A 22,196-nucleotide genomic window follows, 5' to 3' on the forward strand; every position below is an offset into this window, starting at 1 on the left:
GCATAGGCTTGCTGTTATGCATACCTGTACATTTGTTTTCCCTTAAAAATTTTGATTTCTTTGTCTGGGGGATTGTAAATTATATGTTGCATTATGTCATTGCTAACTAAGACTACTTTCTTAATTTCAGTGTTACAACAAGGTACAGTGTTTTTCAAGACTAGTGCCGATGTTATCAACCCCAGATTTAATGATCATGCAATTTTTTACTCATCAAAGTAATTGCTGGAGTAAAACAAAACTTCCTTACAAATTCCACATCAGCATGGACATCCCGAAGACTTGGCATGTGCAGTTCTGTCTGCATCTAACAGGGCTTATTTTCAAGTATTAGTTGTAAGGTGTTTGCACTCATGCATGCACACAACCATAGAAAGAAACAATCCCTTGTTATTATGAGGGACAAAAGTCTGTTGTTATAGCTAATCCTAGGAGTTCAGATACAAATCTGGGATTGATGCAAACTGTCCAGATTTACTGACTCTGCAAATATGAGGTGGGAAAATCTCAATTACAGACTTTTTCAAACGGCTTCAGCATTTTGATGCGAGAAGTTTGAGGAATGGAGAGTATGTTCCTGTGTGTTTAGTGATGGTTCTTTGGTTTCATAATGGTTTGGGGTATTTTTGACTGTTTCAGAATATTCAGAGCTTCTAGCAAACCCCAAAAGTTGGGACTACTCTCTTTTACACAAGTACCCATTTGGGTAAATTTTTGTACATACGTATCTATGTGTAGAAATGTATTTTGATTTTTTTTCTTCGCAGTAAATGCTATGACAGTTAGAGGTACTGAACATTTTATCAAAACTAAGCACTTCCTGACAGCTGAGTAACTCTTGCTGTAGCTAGAAGGATTCCTGCCCACTTCTGATCATTGAAAGTAAGGAAAGGACTGTGTTGTGAAACACTTGGCAGACGTAACAGCTTTGATTATGAAGTCCTTGAACTGCACTTTCAAGCTAAAAGCAAGGACACACACAAAACCCCAAACACAAACCTCACATTAAAAAAAAAAAAAAAGAAAGAAAGAAAGAAAGAAGGAATTGATGCTTAGAGGTTTATTCCAGTGAACAGAAGTAAGATAAACCTGTTAAACCCATCTTGTGTTTCTTCTGTTCTTTAGAAAGTATACATGGTTAAAGGATGGGCAGGGCAAAGAATAAGTATGCCTGAAATAGTTAAAAATGTGGGTCTGTCTTAAGCAATGTTTTCCTGTTATTTCTTTTATTTTTCCTTTTGCACTTCTAAGAGACACAACAGTGGACACCACCTGAATGTCACTCAGTAGAATGAACTGTGGTGCATTTGCCCTTGTGCTTTTCTCCCTATTGCATTTGGAAACAAAGTCTCATTTTTCTGAAGTTGTTTTGGATGGCCAATGCTTTAGTTTTGTGTGTCTTAATCTAAGCAATAAAATGCAAATTAATTTATACAAATCAAATGGATTTTTTTTAAAAAAAATATTTATTTTTATTGCCTACTGCAGAACAGTGACTGAGAAGACACTTCAACCATATGATGGATCTTACATTTTAACCTAAATTTCTTTGCCATCCAGAGATACAAAAAACTTAAAGGAAAGCCACTGTGTCCTTGCTCCATGTCGGACAAGGCATTTAAATGTCTTGGCATGTAAAGCTCTTCCATGCTCTTATCACTTTGTGTCTGAGCACTTTGTATCGTACACAAGGTGCATGATGTTATTACAAGATCAAAAGTTACACGGTGACCTGTCTTCGTTGAGAGAGCCTTTGCTGGGTGGACTACCAAGAGCAGAAAGGAGTAGCTCTGAAGAAGAAAGATCGTCACAAGCGTTTTTGGCACTTCCCACGTGGAGCCGATCGCTTGCTTCACTGCAGCCCTTCACTGCACTTTAAGCTTGTTACGCTTTGGTCTGAGGCTTCTGTGTGTGATTTCAGCAGGACTTATTGCTACCCGATGTTCTGCATTTTCTACGTAAATAAGCTTTTTACTGTCATTTAGAAGACAAAACACTGATGGAGTAAACCAACTTTGCTAGCACCAGGGTTGCTAAGGACTTCATGCCTTCTGACTGCGGCCAGAAAAGCTCCCCCCAGGAGAGGCAAAACTGCTCTCCTGGGCTTGGCAGGGAGATGCCTGCTCCACTGGGCACTTCCCGCTCCTATTAGCATAGCCCAGCCTATATTGCACACACACACCCAGTAATACCTCATTTTGCTACTGGCCTGAGGCCAAAAGCACAAGCATTACAGGGAATATAAAGCGGGAGGTTACTGGAAAGAATCACAAACTAACGTGAGACTAGACCAAATTTTTGCAAAGAGCAGAAAATGTGATCTTTGCTATAAACAGTCCTTGCATTTCATGTAGATGTTTATATGATTGAAGCATTTAATAAGTGTTTTTATTGAGTATAGTTAGAGAGCAGCTGCAGAGATCTTAAGTGCTTCTGGTTTTGTTTTTTTTTCTCTGTAGTTTTGGAACTGCAAAATCTCAGAAGAAAACTGGAGACTGACACATATCAGGGTGATTCCTCAACTGTGCGCTCTTCTGAAAGAGCAACTGCTTTTGGGGTGTAGGAATAATGACAGGAACAAAAAAGAAAAGAAGTGCAGTCTGGAGGAAGATCCAGGCTGTTCGCTTTGAAGATATCAAAGTCTGGTGTATGAGAAGGCTGCCCATCTTGAAATGGGTGCCCGTCTACAACTGGAAGGAAAATTTGATTCCAGACACAGTTTCTGGGATGATGCTAGCCATCCAACAGGTGACTCAAGGTACAGTTAACTCATTTCAGATTCATATTTTGAAATCTGGTCATGGTGAATTGGTCTGGTCTTCTTTCTTTTTTTTCTTTCTTGTTTAACATTATCACAAAGCTTTGGTTAAAACAAAGACATGCATATGTATCTAATGTTGATTAATCTAATTAAACATATAAGGAAAAAATGTATAGTATTAACTGTTATGTGTATATAGCGGATGTGCAGATGGGGATAGAAGTGCCTTGTGTTATTGTAGCTGATTTCTGTGAGCTGGAACTTCACTATATATCCCATCCCTTTGACTATTTTTCAAAGACTTAATGTAGAAGATAAGAGAGCAGTAACTCTATTCATACAGTGCATGGTTATATACAACATTTTATCAGGTAAATGACCACCTTTTTCTCCATTTCATATGGAAAACAAAATATATCTATGTGATAATTGCATTGTAAGAGGTGCTGTTCTGGAAAAAACATTGGCATTGTACTATTACCTGTGGAGCCCAGAGCGCAGCAGGAAATACTGACAACTTTCTGTGCATAAAGGCTGCTCCTGCCAGAGACATTACACAGGGAGAGGATCTGCCTGCATCTGTGGCTTGCATAGTTCGGCTTCTATGTTAGTCTAATGCTGTATTACATTACCTACCACAACTCTTTTCAAGCAGCAATGCAAACCAGGGGTGGAGCTAGACTCGATTTAGCAGCTTAAAAAAAAAGAAAAAGAAAAAGGAAAAACTCCCCCAAACAAAAACCTGCACAATGACCTGCAGAAACCTAAAGTCCCAGTAATAGGTATTTGTAAAGTGATTGCTACTGGGAAATAAATGCTTTTATTGGTCTTTGATGTGTCTTTGATAGTGTCACCTTCTTTTGGCCATATTTTATATTTGTCTCAGGCAAATCACAGCTTCTTATCTGCCTCAGATGGACTTTAATCCTTCCCTTATGAAAACTATATATATTATTTCCTAACAATTTTCCATATTAGCTATGCTTAGCTATCATTCATGTTGTTAAATTATAAGCACTCCTTTAATTGAATTATGCTGTAGCTGGAAACAACCGATTTGTGTAAGTATTTGTTCTTTTAAAGTAATTAGGAACATCTGCATTGGCATGATTTAACTTTAAGGACCTTAATACTGTAACACTGCAAAGTATCTAATTTCACTGGTATGTGCATATACAACAATTGTAATTAAAATACTGCTAATAACAGTGTGTTGAAAGTAATCAAAAATATTAAGTTAAACAGCAGTTCTGCATTGCTGGTAGTTTTAGACAGGATTTTCTTTTGAAGGCTTGTACCAAGAAGTAATTTAATGCAACAGATAAATTTAAGAAGATCCAGTGAAGACAGGAAATATTGGTTTCATTTTCTAGATTGTGTTTAAGTACTCTAGAAATAATTTTATCCTTATTTTATGCTGTTTAAAAGCAAATACATTGAAATTCTTCCATCCTGCTGACCTGTTTTTTCTTTCTCTCTCCTCACTGCTTCTCAAGATTTCAGAATGGTTTTAGGGGATGGAGAAGGAGGAGAGCTAGATACCAAAGCATTTTATTGTGTTTGTGGTGCTTTAACTTGAACACAACGTATTTATTTAGACCCTGCTTGCATTAGCTTTCTTCCTCGTGTTGTAAACCTTCCAGTTACTACTACAATCCTTTAATGCTTTCACAGAGAGGGTTATGCAAGAAAATAAAATGTCCCATTTGTTATATAACACAAAGGTAATTAAAAGACCCCAGATTTTGAGAGGTTTTATTGTGTCTGTTTCCCTCCATCCACAAAATAAACCAAGAAGTTTTGTAATGAAATAAAAGGCAGAAATTCTAACAATGGTAGGAAAAAATTAGTAACCAGTGCTAATTGACATGCAGAGCACAGTGTCATTTGGTGTTGCAGCAACATGTTTCAATAAATTCAAGTATATGGAAATCAACTTGAGTTATGGAAGTATATGGAAAAATCTGCACTTGTATTCATATGCAACAGTTTTCTGAGTGATGAAAGATGCATATTCCAGGGTAGAGAGCAGTCCAGTAGCTTAAGAATGATTTGGAAAGACCTTCCAACTGAGCTGTGTTTTTCAAGAGTTTCCTTGTGGGATTTCTTACTCATCTGGCATTGGCCATGTTCAGACTATTTGGTTGGCAACTGCTCTGATCTGGTGTAATGTGTCTGTGTTCCAACTTCTAATCTAAATTTTAGATGATATAGCTGGCTTCCATTTGTAAAGGAAGGAAGGAAAGGGGAAAGCCACTGTCCTTAGTGTGTCGTAGTGAATGCAACAAAGATAATGCTCCTAACTGCTCCTCACAGAATTTTCAGAAATTGTTTCTGGTGAATTCTTATGCAATAGCAGGTTTTGGTGTCTGCCTTATAAGTGAGAAAAACAAAAGAGCAAATTAATAGAAATATCAGCAATCAATGTATGCAGATAATGTTTGTTTCCCAAAAGTCTTTTATAAAGCTATAGGATAGTTCAGAATAGCTGTTCTTATGCCATCTTTTATTTTGGATAAAGTTTTAAAGAGCTACTACCATTCATCTTCTGATTTTCAGGGTTGAAATTATTAGTCTCTAAATGTGACTTAAGCCTTCACAATCCTGTAAGATACCTTCAAGTTAGCTACTTGAAAATTGAAACACTTGAACTCATATATCAGTTCAGGTTTAAATGTCTTCCATCACAACACACAGAAACTAGGAACTATGTCCTGTGGTGACAGAGTCTAGGAATGGTGTACAAGAAAGGCATGCTGAGTATTCAATTGTCTTTACTTCCATGTACAGTGTGGAAGAAATGGATCTTCAGAAGGTAAGGTGTTACCTTGCCTAACACTGAACTAAGGTAAACCCATTTGCCTCTGTGCCTAAGGTGTTGTCCTTACTCTCTCACAATGTTAACCATTAAAGAATATAATAATTTTCAAAGAACCCATAAGAAATTATGTAATTATTTCTGCAGAGAGTGAATCTTCTGATGCTCCTTTTCAAATGCTTTTGAAACCTGTTTAAAACATGCCCAAGTCATATTTGACCATTCAGAAGGACTCTGCTGATCAATAGCATTCCATACAACGAATAGATCCAGTACTGGGGCTGGGGAGAGGAGACCGAGGAGTGTAGGGAGATGAGAAGGAAAGGCATGGGATTATCTTGATGTGCTGCTTGGCATTTGTGATGAGTCATTGCTGAAACCAAGCAGCCATTCTCCAAGTGTTTCTATAGTTGTTTCATTGTCTGCTAAAAATGCCAAATTAATCTTAATTCATGAGTCCCAAAATTCACTGCTGAACTCTTCTGTCCTATTTATGTATTGAGATAATACTTGTATGGTCTCTGTGTATGTCCTCTAATTTTAGTCCTTTAGCTAATTCCACAGAAGGTGGAGAAAGAAGTGTCCAAGATAATTAAGTTTCTACAATTATTATGAAAATGGCCAGTGGAAACACACCCTACAAAAAGCGATAATAGAAACTCATACCTTGTTAAGCATTAGATAATCTACATAGCAAAAAAAAAACCCCAAAACCCAAACCCTTTCAAACATACCAATTGCTGGAAAGATCCGGTTGGAGCTTGCACTGTCTCAGACTGCAAAGTCAGTCAGCCATGAGTAAAAACTAGTAAATGAAACTAGGCTTCATTAGTTCCAGCTATCATTTAATATTAGTTCCAACTATAATTTAATAACACAGAGCTCAACATCGTGTTTTTCAGAAGTAGAATCCTTATTCTTACTCTGATACCTAAGGTTGAAAAATAACCTTTGAATCTAAAATGACCTTTGTCATCCGGTCTTGAAGTTTCCTATATACTTTCACAGATAGTTGAGAAATTTGAGCTTTCATGTTTTGGTAATCACTACCTAATTCATCTGTATTCTCATAAATCTGTTATTGATAGACTAGAGCAGGATGTCTCTAAATTAACAAATAAATCCTTGATTTGCTTTTTGGACTAGCACTTCATTGCTCTCTTCCGTTTCCCTTTAAAACTTATTATTACCCCATCAACAGTCATCACATGAAGATATTTTGTTCCATTTCATTCTGTGTTCCCCACCCATACATACAAATTCAATTGCTAGTTCCATGTACGTGTCTCATAAGTGTCTAATCTGTTTTTTTTCTCTCCAAATTGAAATTGTGCTAATAAAAGAAAGGTTCTGTAGTTTAGGTACCTAGTTCTTAGCAAGCTGCTTTTAGATTCCTTACTAGTCATCGACGATCTAGTTGGTAAGAGTTAGTGAAATTTAGGGTGTTCAATCTGCTTGTGGGAGGTGGTGAATGACTGCCTTTACATAACTTTTTTTTCTTTCTCTTTTGTTCACTCATTAAACTATCTTTATCTTGACCCACGAGTTTCCTCACTTTTGCTTTTCTGATTCTCTCCTGCATCCTTTGAGGTGGAGTGAGTGTCTGGGTGGGTGCTTAGCTGCCAGCCAGGATCAACCCACCACAGGCATGATTCATCTGACTAAATCTAATAATCTACTTTGTTAAAGTTGATTGATTATATTGGAAGTATTTCCATTGAGCCTAACAGGGGACTGGCACAGGTGTAGACACTGATACTGTAGACATCAAAATTTAGATGAGATGTGTCTCAGTCATTATATCTGCGGCATTGTGGGTAATAAACTGTTCATGTTCAACATGTTTAAAGGCAGGTCTTACTGTTTTCTTTCCTGTAACTGATCCATTGACCTGTCACAATAATAGTAGAATTATTTTGTGGCTTTTTCATGTGACCTGCTTATACAAGAAGCATACTTTGATCAAGCTGCATCTGAATTTTTCCCAGTTTCCTTGCATGATAATATTAAGATGCATTATGATGCAGTTGTTCCTTGTAGCTAAATCTCATAAAGCTGTCATCGTGTTTTTTTCTGTAGCCTTCTGAACATGTGCTGTAGCCCCTTCATGTCTCTTCAGAATGCAGCTGCTTAGCTCATTTTCACAGCCTGTGGTAACTTTTTATTGCACCAAGGAAATTATTCATCTTTACTTTCAAGGTCTTTCATAGGTGATCTTTCCTGGCATCATTTATTCATTACCAAGCTGTTGATCCATCTCTCATTAATCCATTTTGCTAGCCTTCTTCACCCAGTCTTGTCTTTTCAAACAAATAGCTCTGTGCCTTCTCTCAGGATATAAATTATGCAATGTATGTTGGTTGGTACATCACAACTCAGTATTTGCTTTTGGGTTGTTATTTAGAATGTGTTTCTTTGTTGGTTTTGTTTGTTTTGGTGTTTTTTTTCTGGGTAGAACTATGCATACTGTCCACAAAGACTGGCATCTAGAAGCTGTGTACATAATACTGCAAACAATCAGTAAGCTTCTCTGACTGTCATGGACTGTAAAAAAAGTAAGTCTGAGTTTGTCTGAAAAAGTCTATACAAATACAACCTCTGTTGTGCAGCTGAGTTCATAGCCAGAGAAATTATCCCCAAAGTTAGTCTGCTTGAATATGTGTATTAGTGTACATAATTTATTTTTATACATCAGTTCTCTATACAGTTAGGGGACACAAATATACCTGAAGTATTTTGGTTAGGACATTATATAATGTGGAAATTAAGTGCTCTGCTTAACACCTGAAGGTGTTATGTCTTACTCTTTCTGGATGTAAATCCTAATGTAGGTAAGTAACGTCAGACAATGTCAACCCTTCCCACCAAGCTTCTTCCAGGATCTCACTTGAGGTTTTTATAATTATAATGCTCTTCTGCAAGCCATTAATGACCAGAGAGACTCCTGCTTAGAGAAATACATGACTTAATTTCTGTTTTGTCATTCACCGGGTGATGATAAAACTTGTATCCTGTACAAAGGATAATGTTTTCATTATAACATCTTGGAGCTCTTTACACTGTCCAGTAATAGAAAAGTATATGGGGAGGGAAATTAGAAACACAGAAGTGCTTTGCTTGAAACACAGAAACGACTTATGCAATATCGTATTGACAGTTTATGGTGCAAAGAATACAGGTTTCAATTGTTTGCTACTAATATGAATGTCCAACATCACAACTGAGGTAGACCCTTCCAAAAAAACCCCAAACACACAAATGTTATTTTTAGCCTTAGAAAAAAAGAGGACAAAACAAAGACATGGTACTTTCTGCTTAAGCATTTGTTCTAAACTGAATCCTCAGTACAAAATCAGAATTTTGTGTCAGTTTTCCTGAAGGATGGTGACTTTGCCCATGTGGGAAATAGTCAAGAGCAAGGGTATGTACCTGAGATTAAACATAGAAAATGAAACACACTAAGATCAAGGGCTGAGCTGTGTAATCATCATCTCAGAATTCTGAAAGAATAAGTAAGTGACACTGGAAATCCAGTAACAAGTACCTTTAATGATTCTAACAAATTTGGAATGATATTCTATGATTGGACCATAGTGGGTATAGTGTTGTATCCAAGTAACAAGTCTGCATTACAGATGAGGGACTGGACCAAATGCAAGCAATAGAGGTGTATTTCCCTTTAATGATAATAAAATAATATTTGTATGTATAACGATAAAGGATACCAGAGTGATTGATTCTGCTACCCTGTTCTGAAGCAAGGCTCTAGGAACAGCTAGTGGATTTTGCTTCAGATTTACATATGCATTCAAAGATAACTCTGCTGATGCTCTCGGTTGGGGCTAGTTTTAATGATGTGCTGGAAAATAATTAGCCTATATGAAAAAAAATGGGTTGTTAGGTGGGTTAGGAGCTGCAAAGAAGATTATGACCACCGGTAGTGTTGACTGTTGATCCATTATCTGAAATATAGTGTGTAACTTTGCCTCTGTTCATTGAAGATGATTTCAAACTTCAGCAGGAGAAGAAAAAGCTAGGAGAAGGATCAGAACCACAAAGATTATATTTGGGTGAAGACTTAAATGGCTTGGACAGGTTATTTAAAACCTGAGAAGGTTTTTCCTTATCAGGAAAGGCATTTAAAGTAGAAGACAGTTGCAGCACATGAACAAATGTACATAAAGTAGCATGAATATGTTTAGACTTAAAATTTGAATTAGTTCTAAAAATATTCCATTAAAATATTGGGATAAGAAGATGTATCTCCTTATCACATAATTCCATTCATAGCTGCACTAAATTACATGTTCACCTGTCATAAGAGGGAAGAGAACACATGGCACAAGGGGGTTCCTTCATAAGTTTATGTTTCCTTTCAATATCTGCTGCCACTCAAAAAACCTGGGAAGTTTTGAACTCAGGTGTATCTATTAATAAGTTAAGACAAATGTGTGGGTTTCTTCAAACTAAAATACTGTCACACTATTTCTGGATTCGATTTTTATCTTGCTAATTTCCTGGTGTTTGGCTGAATTCATAAACATTATGGTATTTGTATTGAAATAAACATCTGTCCATGTCCACTCAAAAGTTGCCCACGTGGAAGCAGAAGGTATAAGATTTGGACTTGCAAATTTATCAGATTTGGGACAGTAGCAGTGTTTGTAATTTTTAAAAAAATGTATTTTTTGTAGTCAGCTAGTACATGGATATACTTCATATAGTGTTATACATTTGCTGTCTTTCCTATGACCTGTCATGAACAAGAAATGCTTTGGCTCAAGCGGGTTTTCGTGGACTGTTTTTCTGGGGGGTGGAGGGCCCTTGAGACATATTTGCTCTAAAAGTGAAATATGTAGATGGCATCTGATGAAATCAGTATTGTTATTCCTGCCAACTTCTTTTTCATTCTGCAAGCCCAATAACAACTCACTGAGGATTGGTGTGTTTTGTGTGTTTTAATTAAAGTTAATTTAATCTCGAGCTGGATTTATTGCTGAACAACTAATTCCTTAACACTGGCTGGAGACCCTGCCATTAAAAAAATGAACTATACTGCCTTCATGCATTCCAGAACTGGTGCCCGGTGTTTTGGAAGGCACGATGCCAAAAACTTATGTATTTTTTTTTTTTTTTTTTTTTTAGCTTTTCATGGAGGAACCCCAGCTGTGTCTTCTCAAGGGTGATGGTTGCCAGGGTCTTTTTTCAGGCTTTGACCATAAATGTAGACATAAATATACTCTGAGCAGACTAACTGGAGCTAATAATTTTATTAAGGGGTAGAGCTGTCTTGTAAATATACATCTGGCATACAAATAGCATGTGTAGATGAAATTGAATAAGCACATTTGGAAACAGAGCCAGAAAAATCTCCTAGAGAATGCATTGGAGAATCCATGTAGTTCGTAAATGATTTGTGGAAGAGAGCGTCCAGCTGAACTCTGTTATAGTTCTCCCATACAAAGAATAATGATGTAAGTTGATCATGAAACGTAACATGTTAGTAAGTAAATGTAGGGCAATGTTTCCTATTTATACAACTTTCCAGCAGAGGAGAAAGGCACTGATGCTGCTGTGCGTGAAATATTTCATTTCTAATGTCTATTAAAATTCTTTCAAGTTACACATGTGCTAATACAGACCCGTCTGTCAGCCTCCTAGAAATGTGCATTCGGCTTCTGAACGACCTCTGAATCCTTTGGAGCCTAACATCCAGGTACACTTGTCTTAGTATGTCCAGAGAAGCTGCGCAGATGTGCGATCCCTACACCTGGGGGGTGCCTGAGCACCATGGACAGAGACTGACAAACCCAGGGAATGTTGATTCCCTGAAGGAAGGAGAAGAAGAAATGACTTCACCTATAGTCTTCCAGGTCAGAGAGATCAGGAAAACTCTTAGTGCTGAGATCCTTGGCCACCAATTTGTCAAAATGGTTGCCTTTTTCGTGAATTTCAGAAAGTCCAGTTCATCTGGATTAAGGCCTGTCATCAGTCATGATTGGTCTTTGTTTCTCCACGGCATCGATGCTTCTCAAAAGACTACCTCATAGCTTGCTGGAAGGTTCTTATGGGTTTCATTCTCTGTTTATTCTTACTGAGATGCAGGGGAATTTCCCTATAATCTACTTTCAAAATACCTCTCTAATTATATTTTGGGGATGGCCAAATTCTTCAGGTATTATGGCTGAGCAGTGTATAACAGTTCATTAAATTCTCTGTATAATAGTTTATAAAATGTCTGCGGTGTTCATATATTGTGTCAAATTCATCCTGAAGAGGTCTAAACATTTAATCTCTGATTGTCTGCCAAGAGCCATAGCTTTTTTCCAGGAGATCCATTAAAAGAAAATACTAGATATTTTTTTCTGTCTGTTTTTGGGTGTATCCAAGCTTTTTTATGTACAGAAGGGTCGAGCTGTCTCAAATAGGGGATTCATAAATGGGTCACACAGTCCACTTGTTTCTTCTACCATAATACTTGTATATCCTTTGTTTCGAACATCAAGATACAAGTGTCAGCATCTGGAGATCTGCAAAGTGGCAGAATAGAACAGTGCTTTCTCAAATATACCTTTGATGTAGTTTTCAGATTGTACACCGGCAGAGCTGCATTTCAGATGCTGAATTGTCACCAGACTGAAGGAGGCAGTTGCATGGGAAGGAACTGCACTGAAGCACCCTTCAAAAAAGAGAGAATGGTTGCTAACTCCACATTGTGTGGTCTCTGAAAGATTCATGGTACATTTTTCAGAATCTGTCCTCCCGTCTTGCTTTTACATTCTTCATTTGCCTCAGGCTTTGAATGACAGAAGAACTGAGGAATGATTGGTACTTTGGTACTTTGTCTTTAAAGAAGTCAGACAGAAGGTACAATCCACATGTGTAGCCCGGGCAAATGGTGCCATTAGGAAAGAGAAATCTTGCAAGCATGAGGTGTATGTGTGTACCATTGAGAGAACCGATACTGAGCTTTCCAGTTTTTGGAGGTAAATGACATTATTTTGAAAGGATCATTTTGTGTAAATAGCTTTTAACAAGTCAATGTCAAAGAACCTTCCAGAACTGTAGGTTTGTACAGGAAAATGGTTGTGAAATATAATATTAAAAATGTTTTCTGTGGTTTTTTTTTCTTCAGTAAAAGTTAGCTATCCTGGAGTTAGAAATGAAAGCCTGAGATATGAATCATTTGTATCTGATTTGTTGGTTCTCTGAGAAGGATTGATAGGACACTCATTAAATATGTGTTAATTTCACATTTTAGGGCATCTACAGGAAATACCTTTCTTACTACATAGTTCAACTTTGTGAACAAAGGGAGAAATTGTCTTTTTCTGAAGCATCAGAGAGTGACCACAACTGCAGATGACATTTTGAGTGGGATAAGATGTCTTAGTGTCATTTTGGGTTCCCTAAACTTAGGGTCTGACCATCTTAATATAGTCACATTTAAGAATAAAAGGTTACAATAACAAAAAGCTATTTGAATATATACACTACCAGGAAAACTTTTAAATCTATAGCTTTTCACAGTAAATAGTAAAGGATACAAATTTTGAAACTCCTCAAATGAATTATAGACTTACTACATCTCCTGCTTCTTCATTTAAATTTCTGGTTTGCATATCATATTTCAAAAAACATGGTATAGCTTTCCTCAGACCATATGTATATATCATGGGTGTATTTCCAGATGCAGAAAACTGTTAACTTGTTGACCATACTCTGATGATTCATAGCTCTTTCTATGGAAGATATTTTTTTATTGCTATATTTTTGGTACTAGCCTAATTAGCAGAAACTATCAACTTAAACTGAGTCTTTTCTCCTGTAGTAGGACATGGCCTTGTTTCTATTTGTATCAAGTTTGTTATTTTGCAGTTATCTGCATTTGACATTTACCAACAGTGGTGCAACATCTCTTGCTTTTCAGTGTAGTGTGCCAGAGGATTGTTATGCATCTGATCCTAGTCAGAAAGCATGGTTTTCAATGAAACTGTGTTGCACAATGTTATCTTATGAGAAGGAGACAGTTAAAACAAAGAAGCACAATATTAATGTACTGTATCTGAACTTACTGTTCATTCTTTGTTTACATTTCTTTCCGTGGAATTTATATTCTTATTTGAAAACCTTAATGTCACTGCCATGGAGGTTTCTCCATTTTACCAGTGAAGATTATGTGGGATCCTTATTTTATGATGTATTTCTTTTGAGTATTATTACTGTTTGGAATGAAAAAAAAATTAAAATAATGTTTCCTGTCTTTTGACTAGTTCTTGAGCATATGGAATGTGTTGTAGTGAAGTTTAATATGAAAATTAATGAAATGAGCTGAAATATACTAGTGATTATATCTTTAAAAGTGTTTGAACCTTTAGAACATTATGTGCCTAATCAGAAAGCCTGAAGTCTTTACTAATTCTGTTTTATAATGCTTCTCTGCTCTTGCACACGATTGACATGCTTCAGTAATGGGAGCAAAAAGCTAACAAACAGAGCCAGGACTAGAGTCAAAGGTCGGTAATTTTAGCTCTGTCCTGACTGCCATGACCTCACCATGAAAAGAATGAGACACCGCTTCTAGAAACTTAATACAAAAACAGTCTGAAAGGGAACAAAACAAGGGCCAAATTTATGTTTAGATAATCTGCCTGTAAACAAGCGATATTTCTCAGTGACAAGTCTCTGAGCAAAGCAAATTTCCTGTTGGATGCTGGGGGTTTGCTGGGCAAGGTAACCCCTTTTCCACAGTTTGACAGGGCTCATGCCAGATTTCTGTCAGCCAGTTCTGGCCATAACGGTTCATTTGGGTTGTGCCTCTCTGTTCCCCTCAGCCCTGTTCACAGAGCTGAACTGAGACATTGAGACAGTTTCTGTGTGCGTGATCTAGGGCTGGGTTCAGCTTCTTGTGCTCTACCCACAACATGTACAGTTTGTGCTGGATCAAACGCAGTCTGGCCATAATTATCAAATATTTTAGATTCGGAAGGTCTTAGGGAACATAAACCCAAAGTAAACACATGTAGAGAAGTGAGAAATGGCTTTTACAGCCAGATGGTGACAGAATATTTTGTGGTAGCTGAAGCCTTGTTTTCCTTGTAAATGTTGAGAGGAAAGAACAATGTATACTGTTCTTAATCCTGTAGTAATTGGAAATATTGAATAGAAAAAGAGCTAGTGGTCCCTCTTCTGGAAATATTTTAGCTTGGCCTGTGGTATATTACCATACCATTCAGTTTTGTTTTGTACAGTTTCTAAACTAACATCCTCTTGAACTGAGAGATAAAGTTACTTAGGGTGAAAACCTATTAAAAGTGAACTGTGTAGATTTTATAAGGAAAACTTCAAGGTCGAAAATTAACACAATGCAAGCGCAAAGTTAAAAATGATATGAACACAATCTGGTTTTGGCAAAAAAGACTTGATACTTTAAAACATTTCTTTCAAAATTGTTAACCTTTCCTAGCAAAGAGGGAGTTTTTATGCTTCCCTTGTAATAACTGATAGAGTCCAAACCTTTTAAAAAAAATATGCAAGGAGGAAAGCATACAAAGGAACTAAACGAGATGAATTCTCTATGCATTGTGTAGTTGTTCTGCAGTGTGAATAGGAGGTTTTGGAAATAGGAATGTGTTCAGCTGAAAATGTTCTATATTTGTAATTCTCTGGTTAAGTGTTAGGGTATTTCCTTCATTTAATGAGTGAGGATCTTAAACATACAGAATTTTGCAGATCATCTTAACCAGAGTTTAGAGACTTCTTTCAATAGTGCTTCTAAAGTACATACCTGGCTCAACATTCAGTGCTGAGTTTTGTATATTTCCCTTACAATTGTCCACTCAGAAAGGTCACTTCATTTCAGTTATCTTGTTATAATTAAAGTGTAGCTGCACTTATACTGGTTTTGCTATTTTTGGTATTTTTGGAGAGGAATATAAATTAGCCTTGAATAACGCTTTTTTGTAAAATTGGAATATCTGTGTGAAAGGAACTCTACTATGTAGTTAATTACAAAGTTTTTGTTAGTTTTTGTTCATAAAATGGTTACAATGGAAGAGCTTTTCAGTTTTGAACAAGCCTTAAAAAGCTCTTTCTCCTTTTCTTTCTCTCCTTTCTTCCCCATGCTCACTTTTGTCTGGATAGGCTCATGCAGTTTTCTCCTGTGCTGTTTTTAGTCTCCTCAGGCACACCCTTCTGTGTTGCTCTTGGGTCAGAATCTTATTTTACATCTTTTGATCATGTGAACATGGATGTAGAACTGTAATTTCTTTTCAAAGACCTTCCTGGTTCGTGATAATGGTGTGCTAAGAGAAAAAAGCAGAAGTGATGGTCAGTAGATATGCTAATTAAAAGGCAGAAGAGCAATGAAGTCCCTTACTGTTAAAAAGAAGGCATCAATGTTTTAAAACAGACATGTTTTAAAATATCTCCTCTCCTCTCCAAGTCACAACTGATGGTGCTGCTTAGCTGAGTGCAGTGTGGATGAAGATGATCTGTGTAAGATCCATCTCAGCAAAATCTTCACCGTGATGTTTTCCTAAGAGCAGGTGAAATGCTAGGCCTTGTCTGCTTCACAGGGAACTTGACACTTCTGGCCTTTTGGCATTTTATTGCCCCACCATGTGCTCTGTCACAGACTCAAATCCAGATTCAAGAAGAGAGCTCTTGAATCACAATGTTCCGAATTGCCACTGAAAGCCTAAACCAAAAGATGCTCTTTGGCCCTTTCCATATTATTCAGACACCATACACCAGTGCTGTAAGTAAAATATGCTTTCTGGGGCAGTCAGGAAAGTCTGGTGCGAACAGTGAATCCTACATATTTAATTTTCTTTGGAGATTTCAAATATACGCAGAAAGCAACTCCATTTCATTGATGTGGACCACCTCTGTCCCAGACCACGTGTGGTCATTCTCCCAATACACACAAGTACAAGTCCACACTAGCTGAGACTAGTCACTCAGGTTGAAGGTGGACTTCAGAAAGGCACCTTGTGTGTTACACAAGCCAGTCCTGTCTTCCCTACTGCACAACATGGTATTCCCCAAGATTTATGGAGAAACGCTGCCAGGCAATTTCTCCTACTCTTAGTTTCTAGGAGAAAAAACTGTGAAATGACAGTAGAGGCTGCTGGTCTGAAACAGTCTGAGGAGTCTCTCTTTCTGCTGACTTGTAAAAAGTCAATGGAGACTTAGGTATCTGAAGTTGAATGGCAACCAAAGCTGCTTTGCAGGAATGTCTCTGTTAAGAGAGAATTTCTTGACATATTCTGAGACTTTCTAAGAAGAAGAGGGATGCTGTCCTCTATAGCTAAGCAATGAAGGTAACTAGTAAGTCTGTGAAGTTAAATCCTAATCAATTCAGTTCATTCTCCATCTCAACATGAAAGTCAAATACTTTCTGTTTCTGGACTGACATCTTTATATTAAAAAAAAATAATAATAAAAAATAATAATTAAGGATTAAAAAAACGAGGCACCCAAAGACAACAAACTCTGGAATATTTTTTTGTTTAAGAAATTAGAAGAAAGCAGACTGAAGGGGCTCCATCCAAACCAAAATTATAGGTTTTGAACTCTTTGTAAGAAATAGCCATCTGACTGCCTGGAGCCCTGGCAGTCTCAAAGCCCTGTTTGTGAGGGTGGGGGTGAAATGGTGCTGCCTCCTCCTGTGAGGACTGGATATTAAAAGAGAGTTTGGAACCACTGATGGTGGCAACCTGGAAACATGGTAGGTGGTGCCATAGATTAGACTGTATCTGTGACCCGTTTGTTTCTGCCGGTGATCAAGACTCAGAAGAAAGTGTGAGGGTTTTGATGAGAGACAATAGACGAAAAAAACCTTCCACAGTTCTTCCTGATCCTAATTGTACAGTAGTTGACTTATGCTCTAGGTTTTTGTAAATGAAGGTAGGTTTTTTTCCTGCTCTTAATAAAATTGTACATGTTTCCTCATTAAAGTAAAAAAAAGATTGCAGAACAGTCTTATCTTCATATAGTGAAGTAATTCCATTTAACTTTCTATAGGACTGGCCTTTGCTGTTCTGTCTTCAGTCCATCCAGTTTTTGGTTTATATGGCTCTTTCTTCCCTGTCATTATTTATGCCATATTTGGAATGGGACGTCATGTTGCGACAGGTAAGTGTCTATTTGCTAAAAATATTTTCAGAAAAAAGGAATTGGAAACTGAACATTTATTTGGTTTGTTATAAGATCAATGGAAGGAAAATTATCTGAGACTAAACAGAAATAAACTGGCTTTGTGCTTCTTTTACAACTTTTTTTTGCCAGTTTAAATACTTCAAAGAGCCTCATTAAGAATATATTGGAGTTACTCCTGCCATTATAATTTAATACTGTATTGACACTTCCTTCATAAATGTAGTTTACTAAGGGCTTTTGTATTTTAACTCTACTTTAGAAATCTGCTCCAGGCTAAGTTTTTAACAAAGGGCTCAGCCAACAAGATATACGGAAACAGGAATGAAAAAATCTCGACTGCTTCTTAAACCACAGAAAACACACATTACTTCTCACCTGTCTGAAACACAAACCCTGCCTTTCTCAGAAAAAAAGCCTTTCCGTGCCTACTACCTGCTATTGTGTTAAAGCTAGAGATTCTCCCAATGAGTTCAGTACAGCTCCTGTCCACTTGCAGAGTAATTAGGTAGGCAGCAAAAGGTGCTCCCTGCCTACTATGCTAGTAGTTACTACTTTACTCTCAGCAGAGCCAACAGCAACTGCAAGAGTTGAATGACTTTGATCTCCTAATAGGCTGGCGAATGCTCTGTTTCTGACACCAAAGAAACCAAATTATAGCTGGAAGTTGGAAATAATACTCATGAGATTGAACCACAAATTCTTTGGTGTGCAGAAGTGGGCACTTGGTGGCCCCTGAAGTTTGCAGGAAGGATGAGTTGAGACAAGCCCAGTGGCAAAGCACGGTAGGAAGGACCTGGTAGAGGGAAGCAGCTTCTGTGATTGTCAGAAGATTTAAGCAGGGAGGAGGCATGTTCTCCTTGTGGAGGAAAAAAACTCATCAAAAGAGAAAAGATGATTCTGAATAATCACACACAAAATGAATGAACTCTGCAGAATCTGATTGCTCATGTGTATGCACTCAAGTGTATGCAATGTTTTAGTAAGAAGTTATCTACATCCTTTGAGCACCTTTTTTCTTCAAAAATATTCAGTTCAATTATTTAAAATTGCTGAACAGCTATAAATTGTCACAGAGCAAAAGGAAGACTGAAAGTTTGTTTTCCCTAGGGGCACAGAAAGTATTTGAGCCTTTTGATGTCTGAGAAGGTTCTGTGGATGCTGTTAGTGATCTGATGCTGTAGTGAGTGATGCATTGTACTCAGCTCATGTAAAAGAGAGAAGAATTAAAAAAAAAATATGAAAATTTAGAATTTTGAAAATAATTCTGATTCTTAAGTAGAGATAGATTAGTATACTTACTAAAACACGAAAATATATTAAAAAGCTGCTTCAAAACTGAGTAATTTAGCAGTGTATTGTCAGCAGTTCATTGGTGCAAGATTATTAGGAAGACAAGAATCCGTCATACAATCACATGTTGGAAAGTAGATAAATAAGTATCTGGCTGACATAATTCTAGTAATGAAAACAGATGATAGAATGGGTAAGTACAAGCTGTCAAGTCTGTTTTATCCTTGGGAGGTAATACTGTTCAGAGAATGATTTGCCGAGTCCCACAGCTCCATAGCTGTGGATTCCTGCACAGTCCTTGGTGTGGAAACCTGTTCCTTTCACAGGTGTATATCCCAGAATTTAATCTTAAGGAAAAAAGGCAACAAAACTGTTCTCTGGCAGTCATGAAGATTTTTTTTTTTATTTTAATAAATGTCTGTGACACATGCTGTTGATCCTTTCAGTAGAAATGTCTCATGCATTCATCCCACCAGCCTTGATTAAAGTCTTGTGGTGTGCAGGCTGAACTGGAGCTATACTGCCTCCCTCAGATCCCCAAATGCTCTGTAATTCCTCAGGTGCATTGGTGATGATCTCTTCACCTACCAGCATTTTCTGTAAGATCAGCAGGGCTCTCCATATGTATACAGACTATAAAAGTGGCCTTTGTTAGTGAAGTCAGTCATGTTCATATGAAATGGAAAATTCATCAATGGCCCAGTTCTGTCAACTTTTACTCACTTGAAATGTCTCTTCTGTGAGATAGTTGTTCTACTTTAAAAGATCACTCACCTGAGCAACTGACCCCTACGCCTTTTTCTTGACTGTTTTTGGTATAATTGGTGCATCCTCTGAGACAGTTTAATCTGTCATGATACCACATATAGGTCTTTGATATCAGGTAGAATTTTATGACAACTGTTATTAAATCCAATTTTATGTAAAACGTTTTTTTTTTTAAATGAAAAAAAGTAAAAAGGAGAGAACAGGTTTAAAAGAAAAAAAGAGCAATCAGAAAAGCAAAATACCTACAAGTATCCTGAGTGTTGCTTGAAAAAAATGTATTATAGGCCCAGGTAAAATGCGTATCATGATTCAAAAAAGAAAATGTCATAAAAAAAACCCCTCATGGCTCAATGGGAAAATTAAGGGGACTGTCACAAGGAAGAGCTTGGCACTTGAAAACTGGAAAGCTTGGCCAAATGAAGTGAGCGGGAAAGCCATGAAATGTGGCATGTCAAGCACATGCAGGAAGTTTAGAAGGCTAAAAGAAGGAATTTGAAGAATGCCATGGAGAGGATGATCAAACTGGTAGTTAAAGGTTCTTTAAATACATTAAAATGAGGACTCCAGGAAGGAAACTGGTGGGACACCTTTCTGACAAAGGTGTGACAAGGCCACAGGATTGTTACGTTATCAGTGTAATTTCACTGTCAGAGGAGCTCTGGAGGGAATCTTGGGAACTGCAGACTTGTCTATAATAAAAATAGGAATACTGAAAGATACGTATAATCAAAGTCTGTTGGAGAGGAGTTAATATGACTCCTGTAAAGGAAAATCCTACCTCACTAACTTCCTAGAGTACTGTATCAGTGTCAGTAAGCACATGGAAAAAGGAAACTTTGAATATAAGATATGAGAATATTCAAACAGCTACTGATAAGGTTCCACACCAAAGGTTACTAAAGAAGTCAAGTTGCCCTTGTGATAGGAGAAAAGTCCTTTTATTAATTATTAGCAGGTTAAAGGATAAGAAGCAAAAGGTAGGACTTATTTGGTGGTCATTTTTCAGGGCGGAGGCGACCCTGGTAGGTTCCCAAGGAATTCAGGCTGGGAGGTTTACTTTATGAAGGCCAAGGTGAAGGTAGAACTGTGTTCCCCAGGTCATGCAACGGTAGAAATAAGGAGAGCTCAGTGAAACTGGTGAGAGATCACTTTAAAAGACTTTCAAAGTACGGATTAAAGAAAACACTACAGCAGATGGTGAACTTCTGGAACCTGCTCCCAGAGGACATTTTGGAGGCAGAAAATACAAGCAGGTTCAAACAGAGCTTTGACAAATTCGTGAATGCTAGTCCATAAACAAAATAAAAAAGGGCCAAATAAGGATGTGTTTCCCTAACACAACAGCTATGGATGGTGGGGGATTATGAGGGGAATGGCCTGCAGAAAATGGCCAGGCTTGTGTTCTTTTCCTGGGTAACACCTCCAATTGCCACAGCTGGAGGCAGAGTACTGGGTGAGATGGACCATTGGTCTAACATAGTAGAGCATTTCTTACGCTCTTAGAGCTCTGCGTGAATGTTTCTGTGCCTTTTAATATTGAATTATCATCCTTATTTATCTGTGTGTTGTTAAACTTGCTTTACCTCTCTCAGCAAATAAATGTTTCTCTCATAATCTGCCTCCATTTATTAGAGTGCAGATTGTTGAGTTTTCGAACTTACACATCTGCTAACTGTAATGGGTGAGGTACTATATATAGTGTGTGAATTAATTGCCCTGGAAATTTGAGTGCTGAACATTTGGGACTCTCAGACAAAAAGCTGTTTCGTCACATCCAGGATGAATTAAAAGCATTTCTGGTAACTTGAAATCATTGTGAATTGTTGTGTTCGAACCTCTTTTGTTAACATGTTTAAATTAATGTGGTCACAAAAAAATTTACATTTAGTTTGCCTGTACAAATAGTATTTTACATGAAGAAATGTGTGTTACTTAAAAAGATTACCTTAAAAATTGTTCTTAACATGACAGGAATGCACGAAATGGCACTTTTACTCATAACGGCCAAGTTTTGAAAAAGAGACCAGTAGTGATGAGTACAGACAGGTATAGAATTATTGGCAACTAATGTGTGGCTTTTTTTATAGGAACTTTTGCTTTAACTTCCTTAATATCTGCCAACGCAGTTGAGCGTCTTGTTCCTTCAGTCAACACTAATTTCACTACAAATAATAATTCAGGAGTTTTGGGCCTATCGGAGTTTGAAATGCAGAGGATTGGAGTTGCAGCAGCAGTTTCATTTCTAGGAGGAATCATTCAGGTTGGTGGCAAACAAATACTCTGTATGCTACTGATGCATTGCATTTGTGACAGCTATGACTTTTGTAATACTTTTTTTTTTTTTCACTTCTCTGAGAAAAACTGACCATGGGTCTGGTCCGATGTTCATGACTGATG

General features: G+C 37.3%; 1 protein-coding gene across 2 annotated transcripts in view; it reads left to right on the top strand.

Annotated features, from left to right (window-relative positions):
• The first annotated feature begins 2,290 nt into the window (after positions 1-2,290).
• SLC26A7 (solute carrier family 26 member 7) overlaps positions 2,291-22,196 on the top strand; it is a 71,187-nt gene continuing 51,281 nt past the window's right edge. For both annotated transcript variants that reach the window (XM_049822527.1, XM_049822537.1), the window contains exons 1-3: positions 2,291-2,758; positions 17,607-17,717; positions 21,887-22,059. In XM_049822527.1, the coding sequence (XP_049678484.1) occupies positions 2,569-2,758; positions 17,607-17,717; positions 21,887-22,059 (474 nt within the window). In that variant the 5' untranslated portion in view covers positions 2,291-2,568. The remainder of the gene's footprint in view (positions 2,759-17,606; positions 17,718-21,886; positions 22,060-22,196) is intronic.

This window comes from Accipiter gentilis, chromosome 2, assembly GCF_929443795.1.
Source record: "Accipiter gentilis chromosome 2, bAccGen1.1, whole genome shotgun sequence".
In the NCBI taxonomy this organism is placed as follows: Eukaryota; Metazoa; Chordata; class Aves; order Accipitriformes; family Accipitridae; genus Astur; species Astur gentilis.